Source organism: Gopherus evgoodei, chromosome 6, assembly GCF_007399415.2.
Source record: "Gopherus evgoodei ecotype Sinaloan lineage chromosome 6, rGopEvg1_v1.p, whole genome shotgun sequence".
Taxonomy (NCBI): Eukaryota; Metazoa; Chordata; order Testudines; family Testudinidae; genus Gopherus; species Gopherus evgoodei.
In genome coordinates, this window is record NC_044327.1 from 7,789,955 (window position 1) to 7,810,534 (window position 20,580).

The 20,580-nt window shown below is 41.3% G+C and overlaps 1 protein-coding gene across 8 annotated transcripts in view; it reads right to left on the reverse strand.

The window, feature by feature from the left end:
• PIGG (phosphatidylinositol glycan anchor biosynthesis class G) overlaps positions 1–20,580 on the reverse strand; it is a 133,640-nt gene that overhangs the window by 57,388 nt on the left and 55,672 nt on the right. For all 8 annotated transcript variants that reach the window (XM_030566185.1, XM_030566183.1, XM_030566184.1 and 5 more), the window contains one exon: positions 10,652–11,106. In XM_030566185.1, coding sequence (XP_030422045.1) covers positions 10,652–11,106 — 455 coding nt within the window. The remainder of the gene's footprint in view (positions 1–10,651; positions 11,107–20,580) is intronic.

Below are 20,580 nucleotides of genomic sequence, written 5' to 3' on the forward strand. Positions count from 1 at the left end.
TCTAGTCTGACCTTCTGCACATCAGAGGCCACAGAACCGCACCCACCCACTTCTGTAATAGACCCCTAACCTCTGGCTGAGTTACTGAAGTCCTCAAATCATGATTTAAAGACTTCAAGTGACAAAGAATTCACTGTTTACTCTAGTTCAAACCAGTAAATGATCCTGGACCCAACCTGCAGAGAAAGGCAAAAAAAACCTACCCAGAGTCTCTGCCAATCAACCTGGGGGAAAATTCCTTCCTGACCCCAAATACGATGATCTGTTAGACCCTGAGCATGTTGGTGAGACCCGTCAGTCAGATACCTGGGAAATAATTCATTGTAGTAACTCAGAGCCTTCCCCCTCTAGGGTCCCATCTCTGGCTGTGGCAGATATTTGCTCATAGCAGTTGCAGATGGGCCACATCCAATTGTAGGCAACCTCACCATACCATCCCTTCTGTAAATTTATCAATTTCAGTCTCGAAACTAGTTAGGCTTTTTAACCCCACAGCTGTCCTTGGAAGACTATTCCAGAACTTCACTCCTCTGATGGTTACAAAATTTCATCTAATTTCAAGACTTAACTTGTTGATGGCCAGTTTATACTCATTTGTTCTTGTGCCAACACTGGCCCTTAACTTAAATAACTCCACTTCCTCCCTGGTGTTTACCCTTCTGATGTATTTATAGACAGCAATCATATCTCCCCTCAGCCTCTGTTCTGTTAAGCTAAACAAGCTCCTTAAGTCTTCTCTCATAAGGTAGGTTCTCCATTCCTCTGATCCTAGTAGCCTCCTTCTCTGCACCTGTGCCAGTTTGAATTCATCTTTCTTAAACATGGAAGACCAGAACTGCACACACTATTTCAGATGAGGTCTCATCAGTAATTTGTATAATGGTAACAACACTCCCCTATCTCTACAGGAAATACCTTGCCTGATGCATCCTAGGATTTCACTAGCCTTTTTCACAGCCACATCACACTGGCAACTCAGTCATCAATAAACCCAGGTCTTTCTTTTCCTCCTATGTTATTTCCAACTGGTAAGTACCCAGCGTATAGCAAAAGTTCCTGTTTAGTCAGTCGCTAAGAGCATGACCTTACATTTTGCACTATTAAATTCTATTTCTATTATTCCATTTTTCAAGTTCATCCAAATCTTAATGCAACTTAGATGCAACATGTTTCTGGGGAAAGAACCTGAAAAATGCCTATTTGTTTCTTATTACATCAGCCACTTTTCATTATATTTCTAGTCTCTTGCTGTTCCAATGAAGACAGAATGCATTTGTTTACCAGCTTTGACCTCTTCTTACCAGCGCGAATATAGGCAGAGTGAAAGGAATGATAAATGAGCTCATGATTTTTATTTTAGGCAAGCAAAGCCATTTCCACTTGTTTACTTTCATTTTACTAATGTGCTGTACATATTAGTACAACGTATTCTACACTCCCAGAGTAAATTGATTTTTTGTTGTTAAAGAATAATACATTTTTGAAAGACACCCTCTAGGGTACATATAGCAAGCTTTGCAGCTTGTAATTATGTGTAATTTGTTTTCCTAAGGGCTAGTCCAGCAATATATTTACAGTGAAATGCCCTCCTTGCTCCTTGGGCTGTTGTGATAGTGTTCTATAGGCCATGCATTTATTTCCCTGATAGAAAAGAAAGCCTTGCATGGGTCTCTTAAGGCCTTCTTTGGCTGACAAATAAGAAAGGTGAAAAATACACTAGAGAGAAGCTTGTGACATAAAAACCAAGAAAATCAGAAAAAGGGAGAGGGCAGATGGTATACTACAACTATTCAGCACACACAACAATTTTAATGTGTTGATTGAGAATTTTTAACTATGTTTTTATCACCTTTTATATGACATTGCTGTCATAACATATTTCCCAGATTTGGACCTTAGTGTCCAAAATATGGGTGTTAGCATGAAAATCTCCAAGCTTAGTTACCAGCTTGGACCTGGTAAAGCTGCCACCACCCAAAAAATTAGAGTGTTTTGGGGCACTCTGGTCCCCCCAAAAAGCTTCCCTGGGGACCCCAAAGACCCAAATTCCTTGAGTCTTACAACAAAGGGGAATAAACCATTTCCCCCCCCTTCTCCCTTCCAGGTGTTCCCTCCCTGGGTTCCTGGAGAGATACACAGAAGCAAGCTCTGTGAATCTAAACAGAGGGACTCCACCCTCCCCGTTTCCAGTCCTGGAAACACAAGTACTTCCCTCTTCACCCAGAGGGTATGCAAAGTCAGGCTTAGTAAATCTAACACAAGAGATTTTCCCCCTGACTTCTTCCTCCCACCAATTCCCTGGTGAGTTGCAGACTTAATTCCCTGGAATTCCCACTAAAGAAAAACTCCAACAGGTCTAAAAAAGAAAGCTTTATATAAAAAAGAAAGAAAAGGACATAAAAATGGTCTCTCTGTATTAAGGTGACAAATACAGGGTCATTTGCTTAAAAGAAAAAAAATGAATAAACAGCCTTATCCAAAAAAGAATACAATTTAAACATTCCAGCAACTATACACATGTAAATACAAAAGAAAACAATATAAACTTTATTGTCTTACTATCTTTGTACTTACAACTTGGAAACAGAAGATTAGGAAGCCAGGAGATAGAAAAATCACTCCCATAGCCGAGAGGGTCAGGCACAAGACAAAGAACAAAGAACTCACACACAAAAACTTCCCTCCACCCAGATTTTAAAAAAGTCTTGTTTCCTGATTGGTCCTCTGGTCAGGTGTTTCAGATTACTGGTGTTACCCCTTTACAGGTAAAAGAACATTAACCCTTAGCTATCTGTTTATGACAATTGCATATGCCTTATGTTTTTGTAATGCTGTCAACATAGCTTTGGAGTTCCAAAAGGTTTCCACTGAATTCTTGCAAGAAAGGGGAAAAGGACAAAATACACTCTCTGTTACATTAAGACAATCTATTCATCCTTTGTATAGAACCAAGAGTAGTACATACGTACCAAAAACTGAACAGAATGCTTTATTGATTTGGGTATTGATCTCATCCCTAACAGCTGATTTCAAAGTGTTGTAGGTAAATTTATTTTTTGAGTTCTGCTTCTAGAATTTCTAACTGGGCAAGGAGCACATAAAACTCAATTTGCCTTCCACAAGCAAAGGTAGAGAATCTTGCTCCTCAACATCTCCTTAGCATTGTAGGCAAAAGTTAGCCTGAGGTTGGCCCCTGATCTTTAAAAAGTCAATAAAGGAGAAAACTTTACTGATTTATCCTGCAGCCAAACCACAAGGAAGGGAAAACTGGATGGGCTACGTCTAAAACTACTGGGATATAATGGCTCCAAGTAAAATTCTGAATTTTTATGACTATCAAATGAATCATTAAAAGTTCACTTGGCAAAAACAAACAAGCAGCAGGTGCTAAAAAAGGGGGAAAAGGCAACCCTTACAGAATGGTGCACTTTCAGGAAAGAGAAAAAAACTTTATGCTGTTCGGTTTATTACAGTCTACCTCTCAGCCTGTACTGCAAATGAAAACATTTCAACTTAACCCTGATCAAAATATTAGTAGGAAAATGGTCACCAGTATCATCAAGTTCTCGATGGAAATAACCTGAGACAATGCCAAAGCTATAATGCCTCAAGACCAACTGCAGAAAATGCCACTGTGTCAGCCAAACAGGATGATGCAGATGAACATTCTTCGGTTCTGCAGAAGGACATTTCCAGAGTAAAAAAGACATTCCTGATGGACTAAACACTCTTCAACATTTACTTGAAGAGATTCAGGTCCAAGATAGGATGCAGATGCAGTCAGACCTAACTCTTCAGTCCAAAAATGTTACATTGCAGATATCCCTACAATTGCCACTGCTGCTAGCTTGGGCACAGTCTGATGCAGTATTGCACAGGCAGCACCTGAAATATAGGAGCCTGCTGGCATTAGGACATACTCCATACTCAGCTTAGCTCCAACACTGCTGTGATGACTTTTTTATTTAGGTCTTTCTGAATAACTAGACAGGTCAAGTAGATGGTAGTTTGAGAGCTGCCTCTTCTACCTCAAACAGGTCTAAGTGCCAAATTTTTTTATTTTATTTTATCAGCCACATCGCAGAAAGGATAGATTTTTATAACTGAGACAGAATGCATATACAAATTAAAATACACATCTCATCAAAATACTCATGTCTTATGTTTTCTCCTTGTACCCACACCTGAAATTAATTATATCTAGCATGTTAGAGGGCAGATGAAGAGAAAGGGAGCTTTTCACTTGTATAATTCAAAAGACTTTTTTTTTTTTTTTTGCTGTCAGGACCTCTGGCTCTTCTGAGTGTGCTGAACTGTCAACCGTTCAGGATCATGGTTAGAGTTACAAGTCTCCTGAGAAAGATTCTTCCTGCACATTAAAGCTCAGGGAGCGGTTTCAAAGGTTACAGCCAAACTCTTCTTACGGGATGAAGCATCTGCCCTGACTTCAGGTAGCGATGGCATTCTGAAGAGAACAAGTTGCATGAGATGACCTGTTATAACTGGGACTGGAGGATTAATGGATGCTCACATACTAGAGTCCTACTTCGTGATATGGGAGAAGCACAGCCTGAAAGCACAAAGGTTTCCAGTGACAGGTCTAGGTCGATCTGAGCATTGTAAAAGTGGAATGAGATCATAGTGTGGCAGGTGGAAGGCCTTTTTGAGCGTCATTCTGTACAGAGAGGAGCAAATTCTCACCAGCTAGAAATTGATTAGTCTCCATGTAAGGAGAATGCACATCTCAGACCTGAGGAAAGACACCAAAACAGATATTTACTAGTGCTGATAGGCTTTTCTCAAGCAAAAATAGATCTTCACTTTTTCAAATGAGAAGAGAAGTGTACACAGAGACACTATATCTGACACTGAAATAGTAGGACTGGTTTCACTAGTGTTTTCATTTATACTTATTTTGCTAAGACTAGATATATAAATTTCTATTACCACTGGCTCAACTAGAAGTGTATTATATAAATCTGTCTAACAAACAATTTTATAAACCACTAGAACCACCTAATCACCTCCTCTCCTTACTCAATGCCAGTCAACTTGCCTAGCAGTCCCAGTTCCCCCTTCACAGTTCCTCACCTGTCTCCCCCCAGCTCCTCATCCAGTCTCAGAGACCTGCCCAGCCAACTGACTCCAAGCCCCCATCTCTCCCGCCTTCATGGCTTCCTGTCTCAGTCTGCATATACAGTCTGGTCAAAACTAGGAGTGGAGAGGCTGGAGTATGCTCGGCGAGGATGGAATCTTTTGAGACTTCAGGTGTTAAGGTCTATCAAACCACTACTGGGCATGCGCAAACTGCAACTTTTCAAAAGCTTATCATCAGCTGGCCAAATGTGGGCAGGTTTCATGGAGATGACAAAAGGCCCCCCTCCCCCCGTCAAATTTCAAGTCCCTGCTCCAAAACATGGGGGCATTAGAACTTCTCTAACAAAAGGTCACCATATTTTTTTTTTAAATTACCAAAATGTATTTTTCCCTAGCCTCATTCTCAGAAACTGCTGAACCGTTTTCTCTGAAATTTTGAAAAAAATATTCAGCATGAGGCAGACACTTGTCATGGAAAATTCATCCCAAAATGTTGCAGTTTAGGAAAAGTTACAAGCAACTAAATACAGGGTCTTAAAATAGGACCCTTAAATGTCAGGCAACCTTAACAGGTGGTGCTAATAGCACTTACCAGTTGCAAAGAAACTCAAAACTGACTAAATGTAAACTGATGAAGTATTGCCATCTTTAGCCTGCAGATCAACTGTTTCACCGTCTCTATTACTGCTCATGGTTTCCTCCAAACAGAAACAGCACGATTAGTATGATTGGTATAATTTTTACTCAGCTCTTCAGAATTCAGTGATGGAGAGGGAGGGTACCAGAGGCCTCTTTCCTCTGCCTCAGAGTAGCTAAGAGGCTTTTAGAGGGCATAGAAGAGACAGAAAGAACGGTTACTTGCTAGTGAATGTCGTTCTCTAAGAATGCTGGTTTCACGTTCACACTTATGGGATGTAGATCACATACCAATAAGGTTCAGGAACCTTCTAGAAAAGCACTGCCTGTTGGGATCACAGACATTCCCACTCACAGAACTGTAAGACGCTGTACAATCACTACATGCCGCAGTTCCAATGGCAGTTTTAGCAGGCCTTCACAGATTCAATTGCACCCACAGAAATCATGAACCCCTACTAAAGCCACAACCCTGGTGGTGCTGCAAGCCTGTGTGCCAGATCATAACACCTGGAAGAGGGAGCCCCATGGCACAGGAGCCCACCATAGTGGGAGAGAGGGGGTGTACAGGGCACCCTACTCCACATTAGGCCAGGATTAGGTTTGCAATGCTGAGGCAGAGTGCTGCTGCAGGTGTCTGTGCCTCGCTTGGCTACAATAAGAATTTAGTGTAGTGCTTCTATTGAATTGAGAGATTACATCCGATCTGGCTCAGTTCCTTCCATAAATTCTTGAGTCATTAAAAGAGTAGAACATTGAGGAGAAGAAAAAGTGGGCAGATGTTTTGGTTCTGTGTATTCACATTTTGAAGGGCATCCATTATTGGTAACTGATTTGCCAAGATGGTCTCTATATTCCCACCTGTGGGAGAGGGTATCTGCAGAACCCCCAGGAAGGTGTGCCAAGGAGTACAAGGGCTGCCATTGTGCCTCGACTCCATAGTCGTGAAAAGGGGGCGGTGGGATAGTAGTCTCCTTGTACCTCTCCCACCCCACAGAATCAGGGGCAAATTAATCCTTTGTATGTACACAAGAAAGATACTTCAGAAGTTAACAGACTTCATTAGACCGTAACTAACCCAATGTCTATTGTAACTCTTACAAGCAGCCTCTCAAACCTGATCCCCCTAGAGAAGCGCTCTGTGTGTCACTTCAGACTACATGACAAATTTAACATTCATTCTTTAATCTTTCTGCTAGTCTCAGGATGGAGAAGTTTGACTAAAGAAGTCCACATCTATTTGCTAGTCAGAAAGTCCCAGTTTTTGTCACAGCAAATGCACATTCCCTCAGTGTGGTTTTCCAGTAGGAAACTGGTCTCAGCAAGTCATATGCTCAGATGAATAATACATGACACTTTAATTCATGTGTTGCCAAAGATGTGTTGCGAGGACATTTCTTCACATTGCACAGCAGAGGCTTCTAAATGATGGTCTGGAAAGCACTGGTTGGTTACATAGTGCTGCTTCCCTGTCCAGCTGCTAAACTGCAGTAAGACACCCAAAACAAATACTTTCCTAATATTACTTCTCACTATAAGCTGTTGCTGCAATTTGCATTAACCTAAAATAATGCAGTGAAAACATCTGAAAACCCTGCTCCACAATATTTCTGAAGTCATTTGCCAATAAATGACCTCAAATTTCTAAATGTAATGCCCTATAGTGTTAGGTTTAAGAAACATTTTCCCCCCTCCCCCCTACACCCATAGCCTATGTGACCAATCAGAAAGCACTCCAAGCACCATTATTGTCCATTATAAGAACATAAAAATGGCCCTACTGGCTCTGACCAAAGGTCCATCTAGCTCAGTATCCTGTCTTCCAACAATGTTCAGTGCCAGGTGCCCCAGAGAGAATGAACAGAACAGGCAATCGCCAAGTGATCCATCCCCTGTTGCTCATTCCAGAGGCTAGGGACACCATTCCTGCCATCCTGGCTAATAGCCATTGTCGGACCTATTCTCCATGAATTTATCTAGTTCTTTTTTGAACCCTGTTAGGGGCTTGGCCTTCATAACATCCTCTGGCAAGGAGTTCCACAGGTTGACTGTGCGTTTTGTGAGAAATAAGTCCTTTTATTTGTTTTAAACCTGCTGTCAATTTTATTTGGTGACGCCTAGTTCTCGTGTTATGAGTAGTAAACAACCCTTCCTTATCTACTTTCTCTACACCAGTTATGATTTTACAGACCTCAATCATATCTCCCCATAGCCATCTTTTTTCCGAGCTGAAAAGTCCCAGTCTTATTAATGTCTCCTCATACAGAAGCTCTTCCATATCCCTAATCATTTTTGTTGCCCTTTTCTGAACCTTTTCCAATTCCAATGTATCTTTTTTGAGATGGGGCAACCACTTCTGCACACACTATTCAGATGTGGGCGTACCATGGATTTATATAGAGGTAACATGATATTTTATGTCCTATTATCTATCCCTTTCTTAATTATTCCCAGCATTCTGTTCACTTTTTTGATTGCTGCTGCACAATGAATGGATGTTTTCAGAGAACTATCCAAAATGACTCCAAGATCTCTTTCTTGAGCGGTACCAGCCAATTTAGACCCCATCATTTTATATGTATAATTGGGATTATGCTTTCCAACGTGCATTACTTTGCATTTATCAACATTAAATTTCATCTGCCATTTTGTTGCCCAGTCACCCAGTTTTGAGAGATCCTTTGTAGCTCTTCACAGTCTGCCTGGGTCTTAACTATCCTTATCAATTTTGTATCATCTGCAAATTTTGCCACCTCACTGTTTACCCCTTTTTTCCAGATCTTTTATGAATATGTTGAATAGGACTGGTCCCAGAACAGACCCCTGAAGGACACCACTACTTACCTCTCTCCATTCTAAGAACTGACCATTTATACATACCCTGTTTTTCCTATTTTTTAATCAGTTACAAATCCATGAGATCATCTTCCCTCTTATCCCATGGCAGATTACTTTGCGTAAGAACTTTTGGTGAGGGACCCTATCAAAGGCTTTCTGAAAATCTAAGTACACTATAACCACTGGATTCCCTTGGTCCACATGCTTGTTGACCCCCTCAAAGAATTCTAGTACATTTGGTAAGGCATGATTTCCCTTTACTAAAACCATGTTGACTCTTCCTAAACAAATTATGTTCATCTACATATCTGACAATATTGTTCTTTATTATAGTTTCAACAAGTTTGCTAGGTACTGAAGTCAGGCTTACAGGACTGTTATTGCCGAGATCACCTCTGGAGCCCTTTTTAAAAATTGGTGTCACATTAGCTATCCTCCAGTCATCTGGTACAGAAGCTGATGTAAATGATAGGTTACAGACTACAGGTAGTAGTTCTGCAATTTCATATTTGAGGTCCTTCAGAACTCTAGGGTGAATACCATCTTGTCCTGGTGACTTATTGCTGTTTAATTTATCAATTTGTTCCAAAACCTCCTATAATGATACCTCAATCTGGGACAGTTCCTCAGATCTGTCACCTAAAAAGAATGGCTCAGGTTTGGGAATCTCCCTCACATCCTCAGCCGTGAAGACCTATGCAAAGAATTCATTTAGTTTCTCTGCAATGATCTTATTGTTCTTGAGTGCTCCTTTAGCATCTCGATCGTCCAGTTGCCCCACTGGTTGTTTAGCAGGCTTCCTGCTTCTGATGTACTTAAAAAAACATTTGCTATTATTTTTTGAGTCTTTGGCTAACTGTTCCTCAAATTCTTTTTTGGCCTTTCTAATTGTATTTTTACGCTTCATTTGCCAGTGTTTATGCTCCTTTCTGTTTTCCTCACTAGGATTTAATTTCTACTTTTTAAAGGATGCCTTTTTGCCTCTCACTGCTTATTTCCTATTATTTTACCATTTTCCATCCTCTCGTCCTCACTAGGACATAGGGATTCTCTATTAATAGATCCTCCCCTAAGGGATGTCCAAACCATGTGCTCCTCTGCACCTGTCGGCTTTCCCCCAACCTTTAGTTAAAAAAATGCTCAATGACCTTTTTAATGTTAAGTGCCAGCAATCTGCTTTCATTTTGGTTTAGGTTGAGCCCATCCTTCCTGTATAGGCTCCCCGTTTCCCAAAAGTTTCCCCAGTTCCTAATAAATCTAAACCCCTTCTCCCTTCATCATTGCCTCATCCATGCATTGAGACTCCAGTTCTGCCTGTCTTCCTGGCCCTGCACATGGAACTGGGAGCATCTCAGAGAATGCTACCATGGAGATCCTGGACTTCAATCTCTTACATAGCAGCCTAAATTTGGCCTCCAGGACCTCTCTCCTATCCTTCCCTATGTCACTGGTACCTACAAGTTAGGAATTACGCATTGAATGTTCTGCTTTAAATAATATACATTAATTCTATTACACGAGTCTCTATATACTATGCCAGCCACTGATGACTTAGTTATTGACAGGGCCAGCTCCAGGTTTTCTGCCGCCCCAAGCGGGAAAAAAAACAACAAAAAACAAAACACAGGAATGAGGGACTGAGGGACGCTCCACCGAATTGCCGCCGAAGACCCGGACGTGCCACCCCAGTAGCAGCCAGAGTGCTGTCCCTTGGTATTGGCTGCCCCAAGCACCTGCTTCCTTAGCTGGTGCCTGGAGCTGGCCCTGGTTATTGAAGAACATTAAACTGCTGATTAAAAAACACATGCTTTAAAGTTTTCAAGGATTAGATTATAAATCTTGATTAGTGCTAAGGATATATGCCTAGTGGTGGTAAATACATTACACAGGACAACTACTCCAACAAGAATAGTTGTAAAAATAGTGAAACCCCCCCACAGCACTTAATACTCACTTCCTTCAACTATTTACAGTATTTTCTATTTACAGAATATTAGATCATTATCTCCTTAGCTAAACACACAAAGACAGACATGACATTCTAAGTAAGTAGGAACTATCATCCAACTAAGATACCTACCTTGTCAACCAATGTCCGAAGTCGGGTCGATGACCCCACTGAACTCCCGTCTGATTCAAGGAACGAAGTAACCGACAGCAAATAAGGATGATCCATGGACTTGCTAAACCCATCCACTTTTCTGAGCCTTTTAGAAATTCACCTGAAGAGCTGACTTTGCCCAATTTTGAGTCACATGATGATATATCAACATTCCTGCACTGGGCAGTTTCCTCAATATCTTCAAAATTTTGTTTGACAGCAGTACTAAGCTGAAGATCACATTCTTTCACTAGAAAGTAGTGTCTACAAATTTCCTGGCACAGTGCCAGGCAAAGAGTATTGATAAGAAAATACCAGGTTTGGTGCTCCTCTTCAACAAAGCTGCTTGCTCCCAGGCTCATGGCATGGCCAACAGTTCCTGCCAGCATGAGTACATCTAGTTCTGACCAGCTGGAATTGGAGACAGCTGGGTTCTGTGAACAGAAAAATGTGTCATTGGTGAAATAATCTGAAAAACATATTGTTACTTCAGTTTGTGTTTAAAATGTGCTTATAGCGACTTCAGTGACAACAAATCCTAAGCAAAAAGACAAATTATGTAATTTTTCTCAATGGCATTTTCTGCACTTTTTTACTCTTAAATAAGGTTAATTTTAGTGTAATCCATTGAGTTAGCATCATAACACATTTAATTATACTATTTCAAGTCATTTTATATCTCCTCAAGGTAACGAATGTCTCTCTGAATAATCACCAATACACACTTAAGCTTCAGGTTCTCTACAGTCTTGTGACAGAAGGCGTGGAGCAGCTCTTGCTTGCTGCACATCAATAGATCTAAAAATAGAACTCTTGCAGCAATCAAAAAACTGAGAAGAGATACCACTAACAAGCACCACTCTAGTGCTCTATTCATTCTTGGTTTGATAAAGTGAAAAAATCATCTCAAATTACCAGCAGCTATTTCAGACATCCTGCTGCCTATTGTTACCTTGCAAACTGATCTGCGTATTTATTTCATGATAAAGAGTCTGTTAAATAGTGGGTGTTTAAATGTGTATTTCACATGTTATATATGGCTACAACAATAATACTCTTGGCCTGATTTCTTCATTATTTCAATTTCCAGCTCACTGCAGCTACACGGAACCATCCTCAGTGCCCAGGGCTGGGAAGAGAGGGCTATCTACTTGCGAAGCATGCCAATGAGCACTTTGGGAGAAGTGCTGCCTGAACAATCCTTTCTTTTCATTTTAAGTATTTTTCTCGGTTGGGAAATACACTAAAGAAAGAACACATCATGAATAAGAACTATTGATACTTTAAAGAACAGTACAGAGACCATTTTAAAGCCAAATCCCAAACATGGTAAATTATTTATACTTAAAAACAAAGTTCTCTGAATGCCTATTCTGTAGATTCATTTTCTTAGGTATGTGCTCCTACACTTGCCCCTGTGAGCGCTGAGCGCTGAATATCCAGGAACTTTATACAGACTAGTCAAATGTACTTTCCTCAAAACTGTGTATAACTGCACTATGATTTCTAAGCTTTAGTTCTTTTTTTAGACCTCTCTCCCTTACAACAGGCAACCAAAGACAGTAAAGTGATAGTCTGTTAAACATATAAAATCATGAAGTCTGAAGACCACTGGTGTAGCTCACTTCAGAATGGATTTAATTTCCTAAGCAACAGTTCACAGCTGTGAGGGTAGGAGAAAGGCGGCATGTATGGAAAGCACACACTACAGCTCACTGTGCTATTTGACATGACTGAAAATTAACGTAATGGTCAAGTCATTGTATCTAAAGATGGTGACTAGCTGCAGTGGCCCAGGACATAATATTTTGTTGCACAGAGTACCTTGCTAAAAGCACTGGCCGTGGTGTGTGGAAAACCAAGCACCCTCTGTAGACAGTTACATATCAGCCTAGCTAAGCAATCAAGTTTTTCTACTCTATGCAGCTGTTATTAAATTTTTAAAAAGTGTTCGCCCAGGAACAAGCACCTCCAACAGTTAATTTGACAGTTCTGATTACATGGAGGACACACAGTTCAACCCTGAGATGCTTACAAGAAAACTAGCTTGTGCTCAGCACGTTTGGTTTTGCATGGTCAGTGATTTCACCTTAAATAGCTTGTCTTAGTAACCACTCCAGGGTTTAAGCTTTATCAGAAAAACATTTGCCAACAATTAAACATTAGTACTGTATATGAGAGATCACAATTTTTTCCTGTACTTACAAAGTATCTTCATTATCTCAGATACTGCTGTGTGGTAACTGTTGGACATAGTTATTGTTTATGTGCCATTAAGTACTGACTTCAGAAGTAGACCATGTATATCAGATTTTTCAGTTTCATAATGTTGACTATCTCCATGTTTTCCAATGCAAACTCCAAAATGTTGGCTTACCTTGTAAGATTTGCTAACAAGTTATAAATTTTCATCCCAAAATTAAACCTATATCTAATCAGATAGCAGTCTTAATTAGATGCTGGGGCTAAACTTATCTGGAGTTTTGATTTGTGGGAACCAAGCTGCGCAAAGCCTAAATGTAGTCTTTGTTATTCACCACCTGGAGTTTGTGAGCAGAGTAAAGAGGGCAGGTGATGTACCTGAAGTACGTATTAGATATTATTAATTCATACTAACAGCATGGACTGCGTGTGTGTATGGGGTTGGGGAGTAAAGGAGCATATTACACCAAAACCTCTGCATTTACAAATTAAAATTACAGAATGTGATGATACAGAATTCAAATTTCAACTGAAGGAGTTTCCAGCTGAAATATATCCCAAGTCAGTGATCTAAACTTACTATCATCTGAAGCCTGTTTGGTGGATTATGTACTTATACTTACTCATTCCAGTTAATGCACTAGGTTACATCACAGCAACCACCAACATCAGCACTAACCTCTTGTTTAACAGTCTCAGCAGAGAGACCCAAAGAGTGAAAATGCATTGAGATTGAATTGTGCGTAAGCATGTCATTAGAGCACAGGAGATTTAAGTCGCAGCAATGCCAATGCATTCAGTTCTGCGCCAACTCACGCACCCAGAAGCTACAGGAATCTCAGATCCCTTCACCCTCCTATCAGACAATTTATGTGTTTTCTTTTAAAGATTTAACACTCCTCTTACAGAAATATATATATATATATATATATATATATATATATATATATATATATATATATATATATATATATATATATCGTACCTTATGGTTATCAGCACCAACCCAGGTGCCCTTGACACAACAGTAAGCTTCATAAATTTGAAGCAATTGAAATGTAAGTCACTGGGGAATCATGAAACAACTTTATGGGAGCAATCAAACTAATGGGAAAGTTTCTAGTGTTTCTCCAAACTTGCTCCATTTCTACGCCCATGTGAATACAGTTTCAATGCAGCAGCTTAGTGTGACAAAACACTCCTGTTGCAGAGCCAATTACTTCAGCAGAATTACACTGGTAACCAAACAATCCCTCTACACATCAGCATGTCTCATGCACTCTCAAGGTCTTGGAAACAGTAAGAAAAATAGATTAATCAGGACTGATATAAATCCTCGTTGCATTGTTGTGGCTTTTCTGACTATTAATAAACATTATGGCAGTGCTTCAAGACGCCGATCAGGACTGGAGCCCCATTGCGCTGGGCACTGTACAGATTTAGGTAAGACAATTCCTGTTCTCGAAGGCTTACAACCTACAAGTCAAAATGGGGTAGAGGATAGGGACATAATATATAAATAAACATAGTGAACTGACAAAGCTTTGGTATATGTTTTGTTGGTTAATCGGGAAGCTAATGGAATGAACTGAGTACAACCGAAGTTCACCTACCTCACCAGGACGAGCAAACAAACAGGGTTCTTTACACATCACTGTCAAATGGACCTGTTCCCATAAGGGCATATCCTCCTGACCTCCATAACAAGAACCCTGTTTTCTCCTCCTGCTCCCACAGGCAGGTCCCCCATACACACACAACTCTACTGTTCCTGAGAGAGGGACACGTTCAGTGATCAACCCTACATTCCCTCACACAGAAAGCACGTACAAAATAAATCTGTGCCTCATTACTGAATGTCATCATTAAAAGGTTAGCTATGACTTGACTCACGGAATACTAAATTTAGATTTCTGTGTCAGTAGCTGACTTAATAAAAACTACCCTGAAATAGATTTTGTCAAAGCATTGGGCCGGGGGTACCACGATTAGGGTTCCATCCTTCAAACTCTTGAGCATCTTCACCCCCAGTAATTTTCTAGTCATTGCTGGTACACAACACCATAAAAGGTCTGACACCCTCATTGTATCAAGCAAACTGTATTTAGAATCCTTACTTTATAAATATGGATTTTCTAAGCAGCAGACTTGCAAAGCCCACCTAGCATCTGCAAGTCAAGTTGGGTTCTTTCTAGTTTGTGCATCACCACGGGTAATAACAATTCTGGAGCCCAAATAAGTTTTCCATGCAATTCTGTTGCCACCCCCATTGGGTTAATCAATGTAACTAGGACATAATTAGACAATGGGAATGCACAGCCCCTCGCAATTGAAATTAAAATTTCTGTTAACATGTGGGGCAGAAAAATACAGTTCACTCACAAAGCTGTGCAGCTTCTGGAGCACTGATAGTACAGAGTTATTTTTTACTAAATATCAGTGATTAAATGAGTAAGTAATTTTTACAGTCACTTTTCAGACTAGAAATTATAAGGCTTGGGGGATGTTGGTAAAGAGTCTAACATTCCAGAAGTCATGTTCTTGGATTCTGTTCATTTGGACACAAAGTGAGCTAAGCTGTATTTCCAACTGTGATACCTTCCACGGAACAGCACTGATTACAACTGTTCCCAATAAGGTTTTTTGGGAATGCTGGGATCACATTTCAAAGCTACCAAATCACTGCACCATCTCATTCATTTGTTAAAAAAAACAACAACAATTAAAAAAAAGGTAGTAATAATGAAAGAAAAGGTCTTAATGTGAATGCAGTTTGGTGCTTTGGTAATTAAACAAGAGATAAAAAAACACCATATGGGGGAAACCAATAAAAATCAAGCAGAAGGCAAAAATTCAATGAAATAGAATTATTTGAATTGCATTTTATTAATGGAAGTAATACTGGAGAACTGTCGCATTCTGAGCACTTTCAAAATGTCCCTTACTTCGGCTCGCCCCAATAATTTAAGAAAAATAGCAAAACATGACTACGAACAGGAAAACTACATATAGTGGACCCTCACTAGAACACACTTCTATATAGCACAAATTCGCTTACAGCGCGGGACTGCACATGGCTCCCAAATTTAATTACTGGAATCCATAGGAACGCGGTCCCTGCGTTAATGCAGGACCGTGCATGGATCCAAAACCCCGTGTTCTAGAGAGGGTCCTGTGTATTATACTTCAAGACAATCCAGTAACTTTGAATTGAGGCATTACTCAAATAAGTTAACAGTTTTGAAGATTTGCTAGGATTTAAAGGACTGCAGCACTATTTAAAGCTTTACATGTCACTGAGGGAGCAAGTGATTGTGAAGAGATGTACTAATCAAAAGTTATTTATAGTATCCAGCAGGAACCAGATGTTAACACTGCCTAGAGCATTATGGTCTCAGAAAATTCATAAACTTGATAATCAGCTCCTACATTCAAGCACAGGAAAAAAGCCACACTGAAGGACGTGTACTTCAGAGACTTTCTTCACAGATATGAACTAAAATACTTATATAAATAAAAGATCTGAACCCATTAACAGATGGTCTTGAATACATTTCAGAAGTATATATTTGTATTGTAAAGCATACATTGAGAAGAGGGATTTATTCAACCTAATAAGATGCATGTTCTAGGCTCTACACTGGCAACATCAAACTCTGAAACTGGAAAAGAACAGCCTTCCTTGAGATGTTATCTCAGTTCCTGCAGAATCCTGATATCAGATATTGCAGTGGTTCTCAAACTTACTTGATCACGCCTCACACTTCTGTGTGTCTGTAGTATCGATGCCCCTCACTCCTGCCACACAAGTACATATACCAATTTAAAAGTTTCACTAAATATTAAAAACAGTAAGGTCCTGCCACACCCTTACTTCTGTGGTGCTGGCAGCGGTGCTTCCCTCGGATATGGGCGCCCAGCCAGCCACTTCTGCTCTCCAGCCACTGTCATAAACAGGTAGTTAAGGGTTAATGTCTCTTTTACCTGTAAAGGGTTAACAAACAGGGAACCAAAAACACCTGACCAGAGGACCAATCAGGAAACAAGACACTTTCAAATCTGGGTGGAGGGAACCCTTTGTTTGTGTTTTTTGGGTTTTGCTTTTTTCTCTCTGGGTCCTGAAAGGGACTAGAAGTGCAACTAGGTTTCTTGCCAATCTCCCTGCTACAGTCTCTTATATATTCAGAACAGTGAGTATTAAGTAGGAAAGGCGGTTATAGTCTTTTGATTGTTTTCTGTATTTGCAAATGTGTAGTTTGCTGGAAGTATTTTAAATTGCATTTTGCTGGGGGGTGGGGGGGCTTCTCTCTAGTGTCTATATGCTGAAAGACCCTGTAACTTTTACTATCTAAATTACAGAGACAACTTTTACTTTTTTCTTTCTTTTTATTAAAAGTTTTGCTTTTTAAGACCTGTTTGATTTTTTCCCCTTGTTGAGGCTCAAGGGAATTGAGTCTTTACTTAACAGGGAAGGAGAAGGGAGGGGAGAAGGGTAGAATCCCTTTGTTTTAGATTCACGGAGCTTGAATCTGACTCTCTCTCCAGGATAGCCCAGGGAGGGAACGCCTGGGAGGGGGAGAGAAAGGGGGAATCCCTTTGTTTAGATTCAAGGAGCTTGAATCTGTCTCTCTCTCCAGGATAACCCAGGGAGGGAACGCCTGGGAGGGGGAGAGAAAGGGGGGGAAACCAACCTGATTTCTGTGTGTTGTGATTCAAGGAGTTTGAATCACAGTATCTTCCAGGGTAACCCAGGGAGGGGACGCCTGGGAGAGGCAACTGTGAGGGAAAGGGTTTACTTTCCTTGTGCTAAGATCCAGAGGGTCTTGGTCTTGGGGGTCCCCGGGCAAGGTTTTGGGGGGACCCGAGTGTACCAGGCACTGGAATTCCTGGTTGGTGGCAGCGTATCAGATCTAAGCAGGTAATTAAGCTTAGAGGAATTCATGCTGGTACCCCAATATTTTGGACTTTGAGGTTCAGATTGGGGATAGAATACCATGATACAGCCACACAGCTCTGAAGGCAGAGTGGAGACAGGCAGCTGCTGGCCAGGTGCCCGGCTCAGCAGGCAGAGTGGAGACAGGCAGCTGTTGGCCAGGTGCCCGGCTCTGAAGGCAGTACAGCCCTCAGCAGCCGCAACACAGAAGTAAGAGTGGCATGGAATACAGAACTGTATGAACTCCAAGAAATTTGCTCTTTATGCCCTAACCAACCCACAAAAAAATGTGTCATTTCACTGCGATTTAAGTGGACCCCTATTGATATGTGTGGAGCAATCAACTTTGCTAGTTATTCATTGCTGTGGATAAAATGGGGGCAGTAAGCTTTATTTTTCCCAAAAAAAGCTTCCCATGTCCCCCCCAGAATATACTCCGCGCCCTGCTCCCTAGTGTGAGAACCTCTGTGATACTGTAATGCAAGGAAAAAAGGAAATGATTGTATAGTACTATTTGTAATTCATGTCTATTCGTGTATACCTCTAGCAATCCATCTTCATATATTTCAATTAAAATCATCTGTCTAAGCATCGGCAACTGGAGATGGGAATAAAGTATGTGTAGACATACCTGAGCTGGCTTTAATCCAGCGTGAATATCAATAGTGTCCATGCTGCTGCAAGCCCACCCAGTCCCCTGGATACTATTACACGGGGAGCCAGTTTGTGTTGCCACAGCGTCACTGCTATTAATATCACGCTAGCTAAATTAAAGCCAGCTCAGGTACATGTACATATGCTTCAATCACACCTCCAAGTGCAGTGTAGACAAACCCTCAGCACCACTACACTTCCTTACAAAACATGATATACAAAAATTTCCCTTGGACTGAGTCTCAAAAACCTCCCTATCCAACAGACACTGCTGCACCTCAATCTGCGAAATCCACTCCCCCATTTAACCCAGGCCCTTAGGAAACGCATGGGAAAACATGCAAGTCTTCCAGCATGACTTGAAAGTCAAACATCTGGAAACAGGTGAACAACTTCCATTTTAATGTTTATTTTTCAGTTTTTCATGGTATGACAACACTGCAGCAGGGAGCAAGCCTCCCAAAAGATGCAGACTCATGCAAGCAGGGATCCAGCTAGCACTCTAAAAACAGCAATGTGGACGTTGTGGCTCCAGCAGAAACTTTGTCTAGCCACCCAAGCTCAGACCCAGTGGGAGAGGAGAAGCGGGTGAGGTTTGAGAGCCCAAACTGCTGCCCAAGCCACAATGCTCACCTGGCTAGCATGAGAGCCTGTCTACCCGGGCTGGAAGGCTCACTTCCAGCTCAAGTGTTGACAAGTGGCAGCTGGTCAACCTTGGCACAAGTGGGGTATAGTAGAAACGCCTGGGGCTCCCCACACCATAACTCCCCCTTAGCCCTAGCTCTCTGGGAGCTCTTCCCCCTAATTCTCACCCTGCTTGGCCCTGGTCCCTGAAGTCTCTGTCCTCTCTTTACCCTAATTCCTCCCTTCTCCCAAGACCCTGGTGCTTACTCACTGCCCTGCCTGCCCCACGAAAGTTCACCGTTAGCCGCAAGTCCTTAGGGCTCCCTCTGCCCTAGGCCGGGAGCAACAGATTTACCAGCTCAGAAGGGGGCTCTTCTGCCCATTTGGCCCTTCTTCCTGATTCCTTAGCTCCTGGTCAACTTCTCCTCCAGCTTCTTCTCCCCCCGCACACTGCACGGTGAAGGACTGATAGGAGGCAAGCCACCAGGATTCTGAGTGTGGTCCGAGGCGTTGGATTCACTGCCCAAACCACAGGCAGCAGTGACTATACAGCACTGTAAAGTGTTACACTCAAATTGCCCACATTCAAAATCCCAGTGGCTTGCCTCCTGGGAGATGGAGGACACCTGGAGGCTGTTATTAAATACAAATTGCTAACAGAATGTAGTTGCTGTGTTCTCAATTCATATTTAGTGACACACACGTGTTTATGTGGGCTTTTACAGGAGGTGCGGTGCCCCAGCGTCCTCTACACATAAGCCACCACTGGTGTAGACACACTCCTTCAAAGTTATTAGCATCCTCTAAAAACCACCAAGGGAGGCTGGCATCATGGACCATTCAGAGATGGGGGTTGACATCTCAATAGTGAATGAGAAATGATAGGTAGGGCATGGAGTGACTGTGATGGACCCTGAAAGTGAAGACAAACAGCTTATGTTCGATGCTATAGAAAAGAGCAAGCATGTGGAGGGATGACATGGACAAAGCAACAGGCTAGTAAAATGATATTTGAAGCAGCATTCTGAATGATATGAGCAGCACAAGATTTGTCACGGCCAGAGAAAGGGATGTTGCAGTAATCAAGACACAAGATGACAGAGCCTGGACAATAATTTTAGCTATATCTTATATTATGGTGAAAGAATCTGCAAGACTGAGATATGTCATGGGTATGAGGACCTACAGAAATGCCCAAGTTGAACACATCACCCAGGCTATGGCCTGAGTGAGAGGTAGGAATGGTGCTGTTGTCCGTAGCGATCAAGAAAAGAGGCAAGGGAAGATTAGGAGCAGACTAGCATGACCCGTGTATCCTGATTAAGTGTTGACAGATTTATCACAATGCTTTTGTGCAAGGAGTAAGGACTCCCACACGAAGCTTAACTCAATTTTCTGGTCTTCATGGATTTAACATCTTAACTGTATTGCCTAATTTCTTTGCTATGCATTTTAGGATATTTTCAAGAAAACATCTTCAGTCACACATAAAACT